General features: G+C 50.6%; 2 protein-coding genes across 2 annotated transcripts in view; one reads left to right on the forward strand and one right to left on the reverse strand.

Moving 5' to 3' along the window:
- Nucleotides 1-731: 731 nt before the first annotated feature.
- fhl1a (four and a half LIM domains 1a) lies at nt 732-6,645 on the forward strand (the record flags this gene model as incomplete). Its single annotated transcript, XM_080525421.1, has 6 exons — nt 732-753; nt 4,277-4,458; nt 5,126-5,303; nt 5,522-5,691; nt 6,027-6,213; nt 6,491-6,645. 6 exons carry the CDS (start codon nt 732-734, stop codon nt 6,643-6,645), a joined length of 894 nt encoding a protein of 297 aa, XP_080381547.1.
- A 4,002-nt stretch (nt 6,646-10,647) lies between these two features.
- Nucleotides 10,648-19,680, reverse strand: part of map7d3 (MAP7 domain containing 3) — a gene marked incomplete at its 5' end in the record, with an annotated part of 29,863 nt that continues 20,830 nt past the window's right edge. The window contains 11 exons of the mRNA XM_080526914.1: nt 10,648-10,961; nt 11,218-11,510; nt 13,372-13,558; nt 13,745-13,859; nt 13,994-14,047; nt 14,411-14,515; nt 14,610-14,790; nt 15,082-15,208; nt 16,279-16,493; nt 16,826-16,956; nt 19,143-19,288. Of these exons, the coding sequence (XP_080383040.1) occupies nt 10,954-10,961; nt 11,218-11,510; nt 13,372-13,558; nt 13,745-13,859; nt 13,994-14,047; nt 14,411-14,515; nt 14,610-14,790; nt 15,082-15,208; nt 16,279-16,493; nt 16,826-16,956; nt 19,143-19,288 (1,562 nt within the window). The 3' untranslated portion in view covers nt 10,648-10,953. The remainder of the gene's footprint in view (nt 10,962-11,217; nt 11,511-13,371; nt 13,559-13,744; nt 13,860-13,993; nt 14,048-14,410; nt 14,516-14,609; nt 14,791-15,081; nt 15,209-16,278; nt 16,494-16,825; nt 16,957-19,142; nt 19,289-19,680) is intronic.

Raw genomic sequence — 19,680 nt, forward strand, 5'->3', positions numbered from 1 at the left:
CACCCACACACACATAAACATGCACACGCACACACACCCACACACACACCCACACACATAAACATGCACGCGCACACACACCCACACACACACACACACACCGACACCCACACACACCCACACACCCACACACATTAAGAAGCTCTACACCATTCACTTTATTTTTTCCCTTGACTGAGATAATCATATAAACATGCTAAGTCAACTGGTAAGTCAGCTGATGATAAATAAAGGCTGATTGATATACAAGACCTCTGCACCGTGTCACCCATCATGTCCCAGAGGAGCATCATCGTGCTCTTCTACTGAGTCATCTCACCTTCTGATAGGTCAGGAGACAGTCATCTACCCACTCTTAACACGCTCAGCTCACCCTAACACAACACATGGCACATAGTAGTAGAGGTATCATTAGTCAAGTCCCCCGGAGGATTCTATCTGTCTTTGGATCACTCTCTCTTCCTCCTCTCCCCTCCTCCTTCCCCTCATCCACCCTATTCTAAGTTTTCGATGCATATCCTAAAATGGAATGGGCCAAAGGTTGTTGTTTGTTGTTTGGGGTGTGGGGTGCGGCCTGGGGGGTGAAGGGCGGTAGTGGGCGTGGGGCCGAGGAGGTCTATATATAGCCCAGACCCTGGTGGTCTTCAGCCTGGACCCTGTGTGGATGCTACTCTCTCCTCCTGTCCTTGGTTGTGGTGTCATCCTCTCCTCTGTCTCTCCAAGACGCAGTCATGACTTTCAGGCACACAGGAGGTAAGGGAGGGTGGCTGAGGTTGGGTTGTGTGGGGCGATGCTGTGTTGACAGATTGTGTTGTTTAAGTTTCAAGTTTCAAGTTTCATTGTTATGTCACATTACACGTGTAAGAGAGTAAAATTCTTCGGCTTTGGTTGCTGACATTGCAGCACAAGACAATAAGGCAATAGACATAATTCAATATTTAAAAAGAAAAAGTGACAATAGTACAGGTGCTGACAATAGTACAAGTGACAATTAAGTACATGGTGCTAGGTGTTAAGTACATGGTGCTAGGGGCTATGTGCTAGGTGTTAAGTACCTGGTGCAGGGGATAGGGTTTTGGTTCAGGCACATTTGTCTCCTGAAGTGCCAGTGTTCAGTCAGAGATGCTTATTCTGTGTTCTCCAATTGTGCTTTTGGGACCCACTACTGGGCCCAGGAAGCTCCTCTTTGGCCATCGCTAAAGCCTTGGTCACGTTTAGCCACCACCGTTCTATAGAGTTATTTGAAGTTAAAAGGTATAATAGTGTTTGTTTGGTGTACTGCAGCTAATAACATGTGACACAACTGGAGGAGCACACACGTGTAAAGAGAACATGGAAACCTATTTCTCATTACTCAGTTGGATGATGGTGATGGAAGTTCTGGTCAATTACAACTGGATTACAGTAAACCATCGTTGGAAAGTGAATGTGGGTACTTGGGATGTTCATTTCAGTTAGTGGACCAGATTTTTGAACAGCTTAATTTAGACTGAGAGTCGAGAGCGGTGGATCAAAGATTGTTTTAACCAGGCTATTGTTAGGTAAATACAGACTTCTCTGACACTGCTACACAGCTGTTGACTTGACTGAGATACATTTCCATTTCCATTTTACATGTTTTGACATTACATGTGTGACATGTTTAGCTGATGCCTAAGAAAAAAGAAAGAGAGAGAAAAGGACATGTGCATGCATGTGTGTGTGTGTGTGTGTGTGTGTGTGTGTGTGTGTGTGTGTGTGTGTGTCCAAGAGAAAATAAATCTATTCTAGGACCAGGGGCCATTGGGAGTCACATGATTAATTAATAAATTATTAATAATTTATTTACAGTGGAGCAACTGTACAGCAGGGTAGTGGGGATGAAAAGGTTTTTAGTGGGACAGTTAAGAGCCCTTAGATACACAATCTGTCTCTTTTTTTGGCTGTTTATCTTTGATCTACCATGAGTGCTTCCAGCCAGGCTGACTGTGAAAGGCCATCCATGTCTCCATCATGACTCACTCCTCTGTGTGCTACTCTCGCTCTGACCTTTTCCACTGTGGAGCGGTGGGACCCTCGGGGGACCAACATGGTTCACTCCTGCCCCTCTGATCTGTGTGCTGGCGCATACCATGGGTGTGACTACTGGGGGCAGCTGTCTGATCGGCGGTATCTGAAAGGCTTAGCGTTTAAGCGCTGGACGCTCAAGAGTCACATTCACTCACAATGGTCCGTTTGGCAGTGACCTTCTAAACGCCGCCCTTGCTGTAAGGTCACTGTGATCAGGTGCTCGGTGTGGAACGCAGGGTTAGCTCACGTCGAGATATGATAATCGTTGGATTTTGGGGCTTTTCTCCATGATACTATATATGATACCTTGGCACTCCCCCCTGACTCACAGGTTGGTCTGGTCCGTTGCCATGTTGATTCTCTTGGGTTGATCCTGGCTGGCCTGTTCCATTTAGACAGGGACGGGGGTGAACGGTCAGGGCTCAGGCTTTCATCCCTCTGGAGCAGCTGCAGATGAGCCTCTGTCATCGTTGCGGTCGTCAATCCCTCCTCGCTGGACCCTTACCGACCGCATCCCTCTCTCACTGCTGTTTACCACATCCCACTCGCGTCGACTTTCCTAAATATTTGCAGGGTTCCTATGGCGACCGGTGGATGTAATATCATTCCATCATAAGCGCTTCCTCCCATTCGATCGCTCTCATTGTATTTCACCGGATTAAGGCGCTGAGAGCTTACAATGATATCTCTCTGGTTGTGTCAAATAAATCACAGATACTTAAATTGCAGTCCACAGCCCACGCACGCACTGGTAACTCATAGGGCTCCGGTCTGGTTGAGCTTACGGGAGGTGGCGTGGATAGAATTCAAAGTTTCTCTCTGTTGAGATTATGTACAAGGCTCAGACGGTCAGGAAAACACAGGGGCCTGTCCTACTGCTAAATACAGACAGACAGACAGACACGTACGCGCACACACACACACACACACACACGCACACACACACACACACACACACTCGCACACACACACACACACACACACACACACACACACACACACACACACTCACATACATGCACGCACACACACACACACACACTCACATACACGCACACACACACCCACACACACATACACGATTCTGTTTCCGCTAACAGCCAATGAAATGTCACTGCCAAAGAGGAGACAAAAGGAGAGGAGAGGGGGAGGGAGGGAGGGAGCCAGGCGTTCTAAAAATATGACCTCAACTTTCCAGCAAAGCCTGATAAAGCCGCCGCCCCCCTCCCACCCCCACAGAGTCAGACACAGCTAAAGAAGCCCCCACTGAGAGACATCTGTGTGCCATTTTCCACACACTTCCCTCAGCTGATAGGCATGCCTCCACTAAGCCTGCGTCGGCTGGGGCTGATTACAGGAATCACACTGGGCTGGCAGCTTGAACATGGAACACACCTCTAGGCTCTTTGTGTCTGGCTCCCCCCGGAGACACAGATTCATGTTGTTGTTGTTGTCTCCGTGTAGAAGTGTGTGTGTTGTGCAGTACGTCTCCCTCTGAAGGCCTAGGAGCCCTGGGGGGGGATGTTCAGGTCAGGATGAAGGGTTGACTATACACAGAGGGATGACTATACACAGATGGATGACTATACACAGATGGATGACTATACACAGATGGATGACTATACACAGATGGATGACGAACACAACAAGCAGCGTGTAATCACATGTCCCCGGATGACCTTTAGTACAGGGGGTCTTATGGTGAGGAAGTAGGCAGGTCTGCAGCGATGTCGGCTCAATGAAAGTATGGGCAACACTGCCTCCCTGTGGACACTCAATATATGATCCGACTCACCCTGTATCTGATGCAGTGGAGCTGCAGAGCCACGTGACTGTTATGCCTTTCCCCCCCCCCCCGAGTGTTTGAATAGATACGCATCAAAGTGTAAGTAAGAACCGATGGTTCTCGAGCCTAACGCCCCTTAGGGGGCAGGAGCCTATCTCCTGTTTCCGTAGTGTGAGGCGGCTCGATGTACAAGTACACCCCTGGACATGACGCTGGTATGTCGCAGGGTCCTTACCCCCCTATCCAGCCCTTAATACTGAGTGCCAAGCAGGGAGGCATCGGGTACCATTTTGATGGTCTGTGGTACGACTCGGCCGGGGGATCGAACTCACGACCTCCCGATCTCAGGGAGGACACTAACCACAAAGCCTCTGAGCTGGTGTTGCGTCAACGTGTAAAATCCTCTAACAGTAGATGTGACGGTGTGTTGTCTTGGCGCAGGGCCGAGGAGCTACGCTACAGCCACCATGACGGACCGCTTCGACTGTTACTATTGCCGTGACAACCTGCACGGGAAGAAGTACGTTCAGAAGGATGAGAAGCATGTGTGCACCAAGTGCTTCGAGAAGCTCTGCGCCAACACCTGCGCTGAATGCCGCCGCCCCATCGGGGCTGATGCCAAGGTGAGCCCATGTGTGTGTGTGTGTGTGTGTGTGTGTGTGTGTGTGTGTGTGTGTGTGTGAAAGAGAGAAAGAGAGAGAGAGATCGACGTGTGTTTGTGTGTGTGTGTAAAAGAGAGAAAGAGAGATGGACGTGTGTGTGCGTGTGTGTGTGTGTATGTCTGTGTGTCTGTGTGATAGTGAAAGAGAGAAAGAGGGAGAGATGGACGCGCGTGTGTGTGTGTGTGTGTGTATGTGTGTGTGTTTGGCTGCAGTTCAGATGTTCAGATTAAGGCCAGAGTGTTACATCCAGTATCCGTCCCTGCTCCTTGATGAGCCTGGGCCTTACACAACATGACACCCCCACCCAGCCACAGACACGTGTGTTGGAACCCCATCACGGTTAATGAGGCCTGAGGCGTTTATATACCAGTGTCATCACACGGCTCTGGCGTTGGCCCGTATGTGTGGTCAGGCCCGCCGTGGTACGTTACACTCTAATTCACTTAATCTCCTCCGTAATGCTCTCCAGACTGGACGGTAATGTTCCGTTCTTTGGCAAACATGCCCCAGTAGAAATGACGTACTGAGTAAATGACCTCTGGTGTGTAGTGAGGTGTTGAATGTGTCTGTGTCTGACCCACACCTTTGGACCCTTCCCCCCCCCCCCCCCCCTCCCCGGTCTACCCAGGAGCTGCACCATAAGAACCGCCACTGGCACGAGGAGTGCTTCCGTTGTGCCAAGTGCTACATGGCCCTCGCCAACGAGCCCTTCAACGCAAGGGATGACGGCAAGATCATGTGTGGCAAGTGTAACTCCCGCGAGGACGGCAACCGTTGCCAGGGATGCTACAAGGTGGTGATGCCAGGTGGGCGACCCATAATGCACCTCTCATCTCCCCCCCCTAACAGTGACGGCCAAATCGCCCCCCCCTTACCTGGCACACTTTTTTTTTAAATCCATGTCTTCATGTGGCCAGTATCATAATAGAGCCAATGGCAAAGTTCCAACTGCTTATGGACGTAAACCTTTCTATTCTATTCTACTCTATTCTATTCTATTCTGTTATATTCTCTATTCCTCCAGGGTCCAAGAATGTGGAGTATAAGAACAAGGTGTGGCATGAGGAATGTTTCAGCTGTTTCGAGTGCAAGCAGCCAATCCGCTCGCAGAGCTTCAACACCAAGGGGGATGACATCTACTGTGCCCCCTGCCATGAGAAGAAGTTTGCTAAGAAATGCTTCCACTGCAAGCAGGTGACACACACTCACAACACCCCCACTAAGACCCTCACATACTGGACAAACATTGATTAAATATGCGTGACGTTTTGAAAAACAGTAGAGTACATCAACGCCACCGTACTTGAGTATTCTCACACTTCACATGTTTGTATCGTCATACATAGGGTGCGTTTGTAAATTTGCTCTGAGAGCGCCAGAGCGCCCACTGGGTTCAACGTCGTAAAGGGACTGAGTAATTTGATTGGACAAGAGCCGTTCCATGAGTGCTGATCCAATTTCCAGAACAAATTTACGAACGTCTCTCTCTCTCTCTCCCTCTCCCTCCCTGCCTCCCTCCCTCCCATCAGGCCATCACCTCAGGTGGGATCAGCTACCAGGACCAGCCCTGGCACTCTGAGTGCTTCAAATGCCGTACCTGCCGCAAGACCCTGGCCGGGGCACGTTTCACCAGCCATGAGGACAGTGTGTACTGTGTGGACTGCTACAAGACCGACGTGGCCAAGAAGTGTAACGGCTGCAAGAACCCTATCACAGGTCAGATCCCGACCACACACACACAGTCTCTCTCTCTGTCTCTCTCTCACACACACAACACAACATACACTTATTTTAACAATAAGAAAGCCACCACGAATATACTGACACAACACCATTCAGGCATGACTTACATTACATACAAATAAATGACGATGTGTTGGGATAGGATGCTCTCTTACATGAGATAATTGTACTGTAAACTCTTAAGCTTCTTCTTCCACCGTGTTGACCGCCTCCTCCTCCTCCTCCTCTTCTCATCCTCCTCTGTCTCCAGGGTTCGGCCACGGGACCAACGTGGTGAACTACGAAGGACTCTCCTGGCACGAGTACTGCTTCAACTGCAAGAAGTGCTCCCTCTCCCTGGCCAACAAACGCTTCGTCGTCCACGAAGAGAACATCTACTGCCCTGACTGTGCCAAGAAGCTGTGAGCTCAGACAAAGGGAGACTTCCCAACGGAGCACCCCCCTCCCCTTCCCGTTTGTGTTCCTCATTTGGCATCTTGTGAGACTAGGGGGACAGAACATACGCTAGTGCAAGCTAATGAAGTTGAAAGGTTATTGAAAAAGGAGAAAAGAAAACATGCAGAATGTACCATCTGAATGAATTGTAACCGCAGCTGAATATAAGTATTGGTCTGTTTCTGTGTAGTAAGGCATCTTTGGATACTAACACAGGCCAACGTGTTTGCTTTTGTTTGGCCTGCGATACGCATAACAAAAATGCTTGGTGCAAAATTCTGAACTCTGTATAGCCATACGAGGGCCCTTAGCCCTTTTCAGTGCCTTACTGGAACTGTACTTTTAAAAGTGCTAACTGTTGCTTCTTGAATTATATAGCTATACGCTCTAGTGGTTTCTTCGTGAAAAAAATTAAGGTTGTATGAGGGGCTTATCTATCTTGAAATGTAGGAGTTCCTGTGATATTCAGCATGGAAAAAGCAGGTGTCTTTCTGTGAACATTCAAAGTGATGCAAAGCTCAGAGATAGAGGCTAATCCTATTCATAGCTTTTTGAAGTGGAGTGACAGTTTCCATGCAGTGGCTAAATAAAGGCAAGCAACAAAATCACTGTCTGTTTATATTTCATAATTTGATATTTCAATTCCCCCCTGAGTTCCAGAAATAAGAACAAACGCATACATCCTTTCTTTATTTTATTTTGCAAAACTTTATTTTTTTTTGTTTAACAGTTCATATCTTCTCAGTACACTTTAGATATATTTACAAATATAATTTGTGGACAGGGCATTGTTAGGTCTGAACAGCCTCCAGAAAGCAATTCATCTTCACACCATGGCCCTGGTCGGGTAGAATGATTGTCATGGCCGAGGTAAGGACACGTGACACGTTTAGTTTTTTTTGTAATTATAACAAAATAATAAAAATACAACCTATTCTCAATCTAAGGCACCGTTCTATTCTATCGTCATAGCGACTGTCACAAGATTAAGAACAGCTCCATATCCAAGCCTATCGAGACACAGAAAGGGATGGAAAGAAAAAAGAAAAGAAAAAAAAAGAAACCAAAGAGGACCTGGAACAAATCTAGGAGTTAGAAAAGCGCCTGCAGTGTGTTGGCCCCATCTGTGACCGGGTCTGACTGGGTCTGCCACTAACGTAGCGAAGCACTGACCAAGTTACAACAACAACCCTGTGTTTCACAGAGAGAATCTAGGAAGCAATTCCCTGCACTTGGAATATAGGAAGGTTTGGGAAATCATGAAGGGGGGGGGGGGGGGGGGGGGGTGTAGGAGGATAGGAGGAGACCATAAAGAACATAACTTTCATTTCCTTCAAGAAATCCACACCTCTGTTGGCCTTTACAGTAAAGCTACTTCTTGTTAATCACCTCCATCTCTGTAACTCAGGGAGTCTTTCAACTTCCAGAGAGTGGAAAGCTTCCACCAGTGCAAAGCATCTCACGTTTTAATGAATAATAAAACAGTTTGCACATGACAACTGAAAAGAAAAGAAAAAACAGGCTCCTCTGAGAGGCATGTTAGATGACCAAGGGCTGATTATTAAGTCAGTTACATTCTTTATGCCTATTAGTCAAAGCTAAGCTCAGGGGGGACTCTAGTCTAGACATGGTATGTCGACAAGGTATGTACTATACATATATAAAGCCATTTCAGAGTGTTATGGTTTGTTAGCATGACAATCTGAAAGTCAATTGGCTACGAGGCAAAAAAAACAAGGTCCCCAAACCTCTCCGTTTGGATGATTCAAGCATAGGGAATTCAAGCTTCGACACAGCTTTTCAAAAAACCCAGAACAAGACAAGAACACAACTATCGAGGACAACAAGACTGACCGAATCACATTTGTTCCCGTCTCCATTTAGTGGCGGACTACTGGCACTGCTGTATCACAGGAAGGTGTGTGTGTGTGTGCGTGTGTGTGTAAGTGTGTAAGTGTGTGCAGTGCAGTGGCCAGAGTCCATCTTAACCTTCCTATTCCAACCGTAACACACCACCCTTTCATGCAATGTAACAAACATTCTTTACAGTAGACAGAATAAAAAGCACTGAATCATGTCTGCTTCCGTCACCTTCCTCAGCCCACCCCTCCGTTCGGAACCAAGGCAACGTCAGGGGTTGGGTTGGGGGTGAAGGAGGCAGAAACATCCAGAACCTCGTAAAACGCCCTCAAAGTACAACATACTGTAGACACACCTATACCACACCCCCCCCCCATCTTCACTACACAGCGGACCCCCCACCGTGTCCCCTCTGGCTTCTAGAAAGCTGGAGAAGAGACCAGGGTTTACCTGGTAGTGACGCGCAGACCTGACGTAACCGTGGGAACAGCACTGACTACCCTGGCAGAAGAGGGCACGAGTCAAAACAGAGCCCAAACAAATACAGTAACAAAGACAAGAGAAACTATCGACACCCACTCAACCACCACACCACCCCACTCAAAACATGGCTTGCATGGCCTAATACTGATTATATACATAATAATACAATAACACTTAAATATGTAGAAATATATTTTCAGATATATAAACAGACAGCCAAATTATATATTATAAAAAATAATTGAAATGTTGTTTTTTTTGCCAGGAGAGGTAAAGTATAAAAGAAGCAGCTAGTGTGTTCTTTAGATCCGGATGTTTTAGAGGAGAGGCACTGGAATTAGTATGGAAAGAGCTACAGACAGACAGACAGAGAAACAGACGGACAGAAGACAGACTGCACCTACCGTAAAGCTCAAATGGAAAGACTAGAACATTGTTTTAGCCCTGAGGAACTTTGGGCTTCGTTTAAGAGAACTTCAGACCATTCAAGTTCAGTTTCTGGACTAGTACTGTGTACACACACACACACACACACACACACAGCATACACCATACACACACAAACACACACTTCAGAGGGATTCTGATGTGACCAAAGGAAAGTCATGGACCTTGTTTGACTGTGCAATTACCAACATCCACACATGTTAATCCGTTATGGGCTATAGTCATTCATATGGTAGAGTATAGGTTCATGCAGTCACGGCTGGGGGTCAAGTTATACCGCAGCCCTCGGGATGCAATTAAATTAGAATTTGATATGAGTAGTTAACTGTTAACATTGAGTCTATATACATGTAAAACCATAACAACATGTCAATATCTTCGGGGAAAAACCCAAAGAAGACCGTGAACTGAAACTTAACAACAAACAGTCAAACATCACTGAACACGAGTAAATCACGAAATCATCAGCTTGAATTCCTACATCCTTCATACAAAGCAGTAGGGACAGTTGTCTTATAAAACAATTTCCTTTCAGTTTGAGTTACAGCCAACAGTGCCCCCTAGTGGCCCAGGGGAGAGGTGCAGGGGTGAGGGAGATGGGTGGGGGAGACTGTGGGGGCTTCGGGGCTCAGGGAGGAGGGTTAGTGGAAGGAGGAGGAGGAGAGGTTATGAGAGGATATGGCTGGGTGGCTGCTGGACGCTGCAAAAAGCCGCCAGACAAATCCAGAATTCTAGGTCAGGTTCGGATTCCAATTTGGGTTGGATTACACGGTGCCGCTCAGCACTGGAGGACACAGGTGAGACCCACGTTTGTGTGGCTGGCTGCTCAGGGGGTCTCAGTCCAGCTCAACATAGACCACCGGAGGCTGACTCTGCCAAACTACAGTTCCCAGGTGCCCCAGCGGTCTACCCCACCATTCAAGAACGGGTTTACGATCCTTGCATTTCCTGACACTCATGACACGAGATGCCTCATACCTATCATACAGCCAAGTGTACATGCATTGTACTGGAATATTCTCAAACAGAGTTACAAAAAAAAAAAACTAATCACAACAGTAGTTACATACGAAGAAGCCAAAATTAATAAATTACAACAACACACCTCTGCCCCCAAACACTTAAAAAACATCTCTAATATTGAACAAGACAAATAAAAAAATAATTGAGTCAAATGGTGTAAATATGGGAGAATGAAGCGAGCACATTGAAGGAATATATTAGAGATTTCCCTGAAGCATTTTTTTTTTGTTTGTTTACATTTTAAAACTGTTTTTCTTGTCATGTGTGGGGGGGTGGGAGGGTGCAATGTTAGCGCTGGGGGGTGCCGCCCCCCCCCCCCCTCCCCCTGTGCTCTTCCTCTGGCTGAGGTGGTCCAGGCTGGGCGGGGGTGTGTGTGGGGGGTGTAGGGTCTGATCTGGAGCTCAGCTGGAGAGGAACTCTTAAGAGTGCAATAATCACAGGCTTGTCAGGGGAGGGCTGCAGCCATCACATCTCTACAGGGAGAAGAGAACAGGGTAAACATTTGCTGTTCGCAAAACGCAAACACAATTACACAAGGGTGCTAGGTGTACAGAGGACATGAGGTGATGAGGAGAGCAGGTATAATAAGAGCAGGTATATTGAGAGCAGGTATAATGAGAGCAGGTATATTGAGTGTCTACAGAGAACGACTTTGTAGGCCCGACACTTTGAGAAAACAGCTTTTTAGTAACGGGGGGGGGGGGGGGGGGTATGCAATCGTGTCCTTACCGGACAGGGCTTCGATGGGCTGACTGGAGGGGTGCAGCGTGGTCACGGGCGTCCCCTTGTCCTCGAAGGCCACCCTGGGACCCTCGGGCACCCCGTCGTGGTCGATGAGGCCCTGGTGGAGGCCCTCGGCCGGGAGGAGGGGCCGGCCCTTGGCGTGGAGTTCGCCCAGGTCCATCAGCTCCTCCAGGCTCCAGGGGCCGGGCTTGCCGTTCAGCCCCGGGGACAGAGACACCCGGTTACTGTCCTCGTTCAGGAATTCCGAGCCCTCCACCAAGCGACCCTTAGGCACGGGACTGGAGGGGGGGGTAGGTGGGGGGAGCAAAAATAATTTTAAACGGACTGCACTTAACATAGCGCCTTTATCCAAAGTGCTTTACAGCGGACTCTCGTTCACACACACACTCACACCACGACACGCGGACAGGAGGAGAGCCGGGGACTGGGGATGCCCTCTCGATCCCATCCCCTCCCCTCTTCTCCAATCCATTTCTCCTGACATCCTTCCTTTCTTCACCACCATAATTAACTCCTCCTTATCTACAGGATATGTCCTGGCTGCCTTCAAGATAGCAAGAGTCAAGCCTCTCCTCAGGAAACCATCCCATGAACCGTCTTCTGTCCACAACTACAGACCAGTATCCCATCTCTCCTTCCCTTCTAAAACCCTTGAACGCGATGCGTCTAAGCAACTGACTGACTATCTCCGTCTGAACAAACTCCTGGACCCCCACCAATCTGGCTTTAAGGCTGGGCACTACACTGAGACTGCTCTCCTTGCTGTCACGGAGGCCCTCCACTCTGCGCAAGCTTCCTCCCTCTCCTCTGTTCTCATTCTCTTGGACCTGTCTGCTGCCTTCGACTCAGTAAACCACCAAATCCTTCTCTCCATCCTCTCAGAACTGGGCATCTCTGGCACTGCACACTCCTGGTTTGCTTTTGATGACTTGGAGAGGATCATTGTCATCTCCACGAACCCTCACCGTTGGGGTGCCCCAGGGTTCCGTCCTAGGGCCCTTACTGTTCTCCCTCTATACCAAGTCTCTTGGCTCGGTAATCTCCTCACACGGGTTCTCCTACCACAGCTACGCAGAAGATATGCAACTCTTCCTGTCTTTCCCCCCCCTCTGACCTTCATGTGGCAACACGTCTCTCTGCATGTCTCGCTGACATCTCTACATGTATGTCAGCCCACCACCTCAAGCTCAACCTTAACAAGACTGAGCTACTCTTCCTCCCTGGGAAAGCCTGCCCTCTCCAAGACTTCTCCATCACAGTGGAGAACTCTACTGTAACCCCCTCCCAGACAGCCAAGAACCTTTGAGTGATTCTGGACAATCGCCTATCCTGTGCAGAAAACATCGCACTGACAGCACACTCCTGCAGATTCTTCCTCTACAACATCAGAAGGATACCTCCATTCCTCACCAGAGAAGCAGTGCAACTCTTGACCCAGTCACTGGTCATCTCCCGCCTTGACTACTGCAAGGCACTCCTGGCCGGGCTCCCTGCCTCCCCCATCAGACCTCTGCAGCTCATTCAGAATGCTGGTGTTCAACCTCCCCAAATTCTCTCATGTTACTCCTCTCCTTCGCACCCTGCACTAGCTCCCGATAGCAGCTCGCATCAGATTCAAGATCCTGGTGCCTACAGGGCAGCAAAAGGGACAGCCCCAGCCTACCTGCAAGCAATGGTCACCCTCCAGACTTCAGCCTATTCACTCCGCTCCTCCACCTCTGCTGGCCGACTGGCCCCACCACCTCTACGTCAACGTGGCAGTCACGCTGCCCGGTCTTGTCTCTTCACTACACTGGCTCCCCGCTGGTGGAACGAGCTTCCCACAAACTTTCTTCTCCTAGCACGACGACTGCCAATGGCCCCTGGCCTGAGCTAGATTACTTTTCCTGCTACGACTGGTTGATTGATGATTCACTTATTTAGTCAAATGTATTGATTGTAAGTCGCTTTGGAATAAGGTGTCTGCTAAATGCCAAAAATTTAAATGTAAATGTATCGAACTGCTGACCTTGCAATGGTTAGACTCCGGCTCTGCCTCCTGAGTCACAGCCTCCCCTGGTTACTTCTTATTCCTGAACTCACCGTGGTACAGGGTGTGTGTGTGTGTGTGTGTCTGTGTGTGTGTGTGTGTGTGTGTACCTGATAGCCAGGGGCTGCTCTGTGTCCCCGTTGTTGTTCTCCTTGTCCTCCGTCCCTGGCTTCCCGTTCACGCTGCCCACCGGCTCCTCCCTCTCCCCTATCGGCTGACCCGAGGTCAGGCCACGCCCGTTCACGTCGGTGGAGCCTGTCTCCATGGCGACGTCTCCAGCCTGGGCCGCCTCGTCCTCTGTGGAGAGACAGACGGTGAGTCATCTGCACCAGCTAACAAGACACGCAGTGTATGCAAACACATAAGCATGCGCACACACAGACAAAACACACACACACACACACAGCCAGCCAGCCAGCCACACACACAGCCACACACACAGTCATGCAAAAGAGACGGCTGAGTGATGATGACGACAGTCACCCTTGGTTTCGTAGTCGATCTGGTCGTCGTGGTCACCCTCCTCCTCCTCCTCTTCATCATCATCATCATCGTCTTCCTCCTCCTCTCCGTCCTCCATGCCCTTCTCATCCCCGTCCTGCAGAGAGGACACACGGACACAAGAGAAAGATCCCAAACGTCAGTGGCAGCGGTGCATTGACTGGAGCACAGAGACACATGGTTCATAACTACGGTCGTCACGAAGACGACGGAGGAGAGCCTGAAACTTGCCTTGAAGTCGCTCTGGTCTCCTTTCCTGGTTCTCTTCATGATCTCCTCGATCCTCTGGAAAGAGTGATGAGCCATAGTCAATCAATCTCATTGGCGCTACATTAAGCGTGTACAGTAGGTGCAATGTAAATGGTAAATGGACTGACTTATATAGCTCTTTACAACGGCCTCTCATTCACCCGTTCACACACACATTCACACACCAACGGCGGCAAGCTACCGTGCGAGGCGCCAGCCCGCTCGTTGGGAGCAATTTGTGGGTTCAGAGGCTTGCCCAGGGACACGGACACGTGGCCAGCCGGGGGTCGAACCGCCGATCTTGCGGTCATTAGACGCCGGCTCCACCTCCTGAGCCATGGCCGGCTGCGATGTGTGTGGTGAGTTTGTATGGTGTACGAGTTTGTATGGAGTACACACCTTCTTCCTTGCCATGCGTTCCTGCTGGTTCTTCTGCATAACCTTCTCTCTCTCCACTCTGACCTTCTCTGCCTCCTCCTGGGCTCGCACCTCCGCCTCCTCACGCTGTGATTGGACAGGGAGGCCGTCAGTCACACCACCTGTGTGTGTGTGTATGTGTGTGTATGTGTGTATGTGTGTGTGTGTGTGCGCCCCTCACCTCCTTCTGTAGCTCCGCCTGCCTGACTACCTCCTCGGCCTCCAGCCTCTCTCTGTCCTCCTCGGCCAGGAGCGCCTCCTCCTCCTCTCTCTTCTTCCTCTCCTCCGCCTGCCTCTTCTCCTCCTCCAGGCGTCTCACCCGCGCCTCCTCGGCCAGACGCTGCTCCTCCTCCTTCCTCACCCTGTCAGGTGGTGTCAGGAGGGCAGAGAGAGAGAGAGGTCAGTGGACCGCATGAGGTGGGGGTGGGGGGGTGCATAGGGCACACGTTGGGTGAAGGCATCTCAATCGCTCTCTGTCTCTCCCTCTCTCACTCTCTGTGTCTCTGTCTGTCTGTCTGTCTCTCCGCCTCTCCACCTCCCTCTCCTCCTCCACCTCTCCTCCTTCACCCTCTCCCCACCTCCACCCTCTCCCCACCTCCTCACCTCTCCTCCTCCACCCTCTCCCCACCTCCCCCCTCTCCCCACCTCCTCACCTCTCCTCCTCCACCCTCTGCACTCTGAGTTGCTCCTCCCGCTCCTTGTGCTCCCGGGCCAGCCTGCGGTTCTCCGCCAGCATCTGGGACGCCTCGGCGGCAGAGTTGGTGCCCGCCATGCTCTTAGCTGAGACACACACACACACACACACACACACACACACACACGTTGTTGGTCTTGTTGGCATATATTATATTATACATTATTATTATATTAGACATTATTTATTATTGTTACACACTCTCTCCCTTTTCTGACGCACTAGGTTAGCAGGGAATGCTAACGGTAACAGTCACAGGGCTCCATAACGTCTACACACGTACGCAAACCACCAACGGCTCAGGGAGAGGAGGATAATACATGTGGGAGAAAGAGATAAGGGCAGACAAAGAGAGGTGTGATGAGGAGGGAGGGAGGGAGGGAGGGAGGGAGGGAGGGAGGGAGGAGGCAGCTGTGGGTAGCAGGCACCGCCATGGGCCGAGGATTTCACATGATTCTGACTGGGGCTGCTCATAAAGGAGCTCTGTGTCCTCATCTGCAGACTGATCCCTATTGAGAGAGCAGTGAAGGAACACACACACACACACACACAAACACCCATTCCTTTAACCCACTCCATCTCCTGGTGAGATAGTGTGCTATGCGCTGCACTACATGACTCTGGCCAGAAAGGGGCACTAGACCTCTCTCCCAGGGTTTCAACAGGAAGTGAGTCAAGCTGGGAGTTAATGGGCTTGTCCTGGTCCAGGGAGAGTTGACTGGCTGCCACGTCAGTTCCTCTCACAAAGGGGCTCAGGTGGGGGAGGGGGGGGGGGTTACACACACTGACAACATCGAGGAGGAATTATGCCATGCAGGATCACATCAATTATGCATAGAGCATAACTGTGTCCAAACCAGAGTGATTTTGTCCGTGGCCACTCAGCACTACTGTACAGGGTTTCCACCCCACGGCCCCAGGGACATGCGGTCGTACTAAGCTAGCACTTCCGTGCCACAGAGAGTGCTGAGTGCAGATGACGACACACCACACACAGCTACACAGGGCTGGATGGAGGCTCATCTTTACTCACCCTCTTTGGTCTTGCTAGCAGAGGGGGTGGGGGTGGTGGAGGTCCTGGTGGTGGTGGTGGTGGAGGGGGTGGGGGTGGTGGTCCTGGTGGTGGTGGTGGTGGAGGTGGTGGTGGGGGTGGGGCTGGTGCTGCTCTGAGGGGTGTCCGGGGACTGGGGGGCCACCGCCTGGACGGGGACCAGGTCCTTAGGCTTGGAGTCCCTCTTCCGCAGGGTGGGGGGGCCGGTGGGGGTGAGGGCCGGCCTCTGGATGGGCGGGGGTTTAGCGGAGGTGGGCTGAGGAGAGGGGGGTCGGTTTTTCACCCCCCCGGGCGAGGGGGGGCGGTTGCGGGGGCTTGGCCTGGAAGGAGAGGAGAGGGGAGGGGAGGTGAGTCACTCCCCAAACAACACATCAGCATACAGTGGGTAAAGACAAAAATACTGCAACACAGTGGATTGGGTGAGTAATTCCCAATGCTACCTAGTTAACTATAAACTTTACATTGTTAACAGGCTCACAAAACAAGCTGTGTTAGTTGACTAGCAAGCGGGTCGTTGATTTTCGACAATGCTGAAATGTATTTACGTTTTTCAAAATAAAAGTCCATTATAACATTAAATCGGCTGCCGACTTGTCTCTTTTACCAGAAGCAGTCACATCACCTATGGGGTGGGGGTGAGGGGGGGCCTTACTTGGCTGCAGCAGGGGAGGGGGCTCTCTTGTTGGAGGGGATGGGGGCGGGGGAGGGCGAGCGGTTGCGTCCCAGGGAGTTGGAGGGCGAGGCGGGCCGCTTCCCTCCCGGTGAGGAGAACCTCTTCTCCTTCTGTCGTTCCACAAAGAGAGAGAGGGAGAGAGGAAGAGAGGAGCGAGAAGGAGAGAGGAGAGAGAGGAGAGAGAGAGAGGAGAGAGAGAAGAGAGGGAGAGAGGGCAGGGCTTAGTCCCTGATGTCTGAACAAACTAAGATTTATTTCAACACGAACCTCAAACATTAACACAACTAAATACATTCCTCACATGAATTTCTATCTCATCATCATATGGTTCATGTATCTCCCCAAACAGGAGGTCATGGAAGAGCCCTTCCAACACAGCCAGGCTCTGGTGACTGTCCCTCTGGACTGTACAGAGCAGTCGGGTCAATAACATGGAGACAGACAGACCCCCCCCCCCCCCTAATCCATGACCCAGAGGTGTCCCCTGTGGTGGCAGAGTGGCCTGTCCACCGCAGCACGCTGGAGGCTTTAAATAGCCTGCGTGGCAGCGACGTGAAGGTTACCATGGCAGCGCATTGAAGGTTACCACAGGGGCCTGGTTCTAATTCAGCTATTTTTATTGCCCACGTGCCACGCTTGGGGTCTGCCAATGCACTTGACGGGCCTGGGCATGGCAAGGTTGGTCACTCACAAACACACACACATTCACAGACACACACACTCACAGACACACACGGACACACTCACGGACACACACACGGACACACACACGGACACACACACGGACACCTACCTACTCCCTAAAGAGGTCCACATGTGTATGTCAACACCATTAAAGAAGGCAAGGCTACGATTCATTGTGAGAGGAAAAACAAGAGAGAGAGTATTGTCTGAATCTAGTAGAACCTAGAAGCCTTGAGGACCGAATGTTCATTCTCATGCAGTGGGGGTTGTGGAAATGAGGAGAGGACAGGAGGGAGGGAGGGGAGAGTGGAGGAGAGGAGAGACTGCCTCTTGAGAGGGGACACTGTCAACTTGTATCCATGTCACTCAGTGTCCACACACTGAAGGAGATTTAAGACAACACGCTCAAGAGAATAAGCGATGCGAACACACACACACACACGCGCACACAAAATCCCCCCTCCCCACGGAGCGGCTTGCTAGCGTTCATCCTTATTGTTTTCGAAAACACAGGCTAGGTAAAGGCCATATGAACTAACTTTACTACTACTACTACTACTGCTACACTACTACTACTACTACTACTACTGCTATACTACTACTAGGACTTAGCATTCACCTGTCCGGTTCTTACTTTACTTATGGACACATACGGAGGAGGAGAGGAAGCCTCCACCCTGAGGGAGTAGAGCTGCTTCCCCAGGGCAGAGCAGAGCCCAGGGTGTGTGTGTGTCATGGTGGCCCAGTGTGTGTGTGTGTGTGTGTGTGTGTCGTGGTGGCCCCGGGGGGCCTGCTCTGCATGGCCTGGCCCAGCCCGCTCCTGCTCCTACTCCTACTGTAGTCAGAGGCTATTGTGGGGTTCCTTTTGTCTGTCGCCGTGACAATGTGCCTCCTTCATCTCCGTGGAGACAGGGCAGGGCAGGGCAGGGCAGGGGGACAGGGGGTGACAGAGCCAGGCAGAGCAGCTCCCACACGGAGGAAGTCACGCTTAGCCGTGGCGCTCCTGAGAGAACAGAACCTCTCTGATCCATATCAGGGGAGTTACCCACACACAGGGCCCCGCTTAGACAGGCAAATCTAACAGGATGTGCGTTATAAATCCGTGCCGTTCGTCCGGCGGTGTGTTTTGTCAGTGTCAGCGTACGGCGTAGAGATAAAGGGGAGATAAGGTTATCGTTACTTCAAAACGCTGTGTTCCTCTTACTACATCCTGCTACCCAATAGGCTTCTGTTAAAAGCGTCCCCCACACCGTCACCATAGACAACACCTCCGTTGTTGCCTTTCATTGAGATTTGACTGCATTTGATCATCCGGGAGGATATTTATTGAATAATTCTGGATATTCTGATTCTGATATAAAAAATATAAGGAAAAACAAACAAACAAACAAAAAAAAACGATATACATTTAATGATATATTAGTTTTTAGATATATTTATAGACATTGACCACTAAGCCATTCAATCTAAAAACAAACCCAGAATATTCCCCATTCACTCCCCAGTTAACGTATCTCTACCCCATCAGTAGACCAATCCCATTCAGAGGCCACTCTGACAGCGTAGCTAGCTGACCTAGCGACGAGGCTAACCTAGCGGTAAAGGAGCTCACCAGGGAGGGGTCCAGGGGTCCGTCTGCCGAGGCCGAGGTGGGCATGCCGCCGCCGCTCTTCTGCCGGTCGATGCTGCGGCTGCGCAGGGGTCCGCGCACCGGGTGCAGGGGGCTGGCGGAGGCTGAGCGAGGACACAGGTGACACTCTGATAAAGGACACAGTCATCGCGGCACAGCCAATGGGAGCGGCAGGAGCGGAGCGGCCGAGTTTGAGCGAAGCGTTGGCAGGGAAAGAGAGAGAGAGAGAGAGAGAGAGAGAGAGAGAGAGAGAGAGAGAGAGAGAGAGAGAGAGAGAGAGAGAGAGAGAGAGAGGGAATGAAAGAGAGAGCGAAAAAAAGAGTAGAAGAGGAGGATGGTTTGGGGATAAAAAGCACAAAACAATACGGCTGTGTTAGACAGGGCACCCTCGTGGCAGCGGCTGGGTGAAGCACCGGGCGGGGCGGGGGGGGGAGGGAGAGGCAGAGAGGGGGACAGACCGACAGCTTCCCAGAACACTTAGCTGGTGCTAAAAACCTCCTGCGCTGCACAGTGCTGAACA

Source organism: Nansenia antarctica, assembly GCF_963989245.1.
Source record: "Nansenia antarctica genome assembly, chromosome: 3".
Classification (NCBI taxonomy): Eukaryota; Metazoa; Chordata; class Actinopteri; order Argentiniformes; family Microstomatidae; genus Nansenia; species Nansenia antarctica.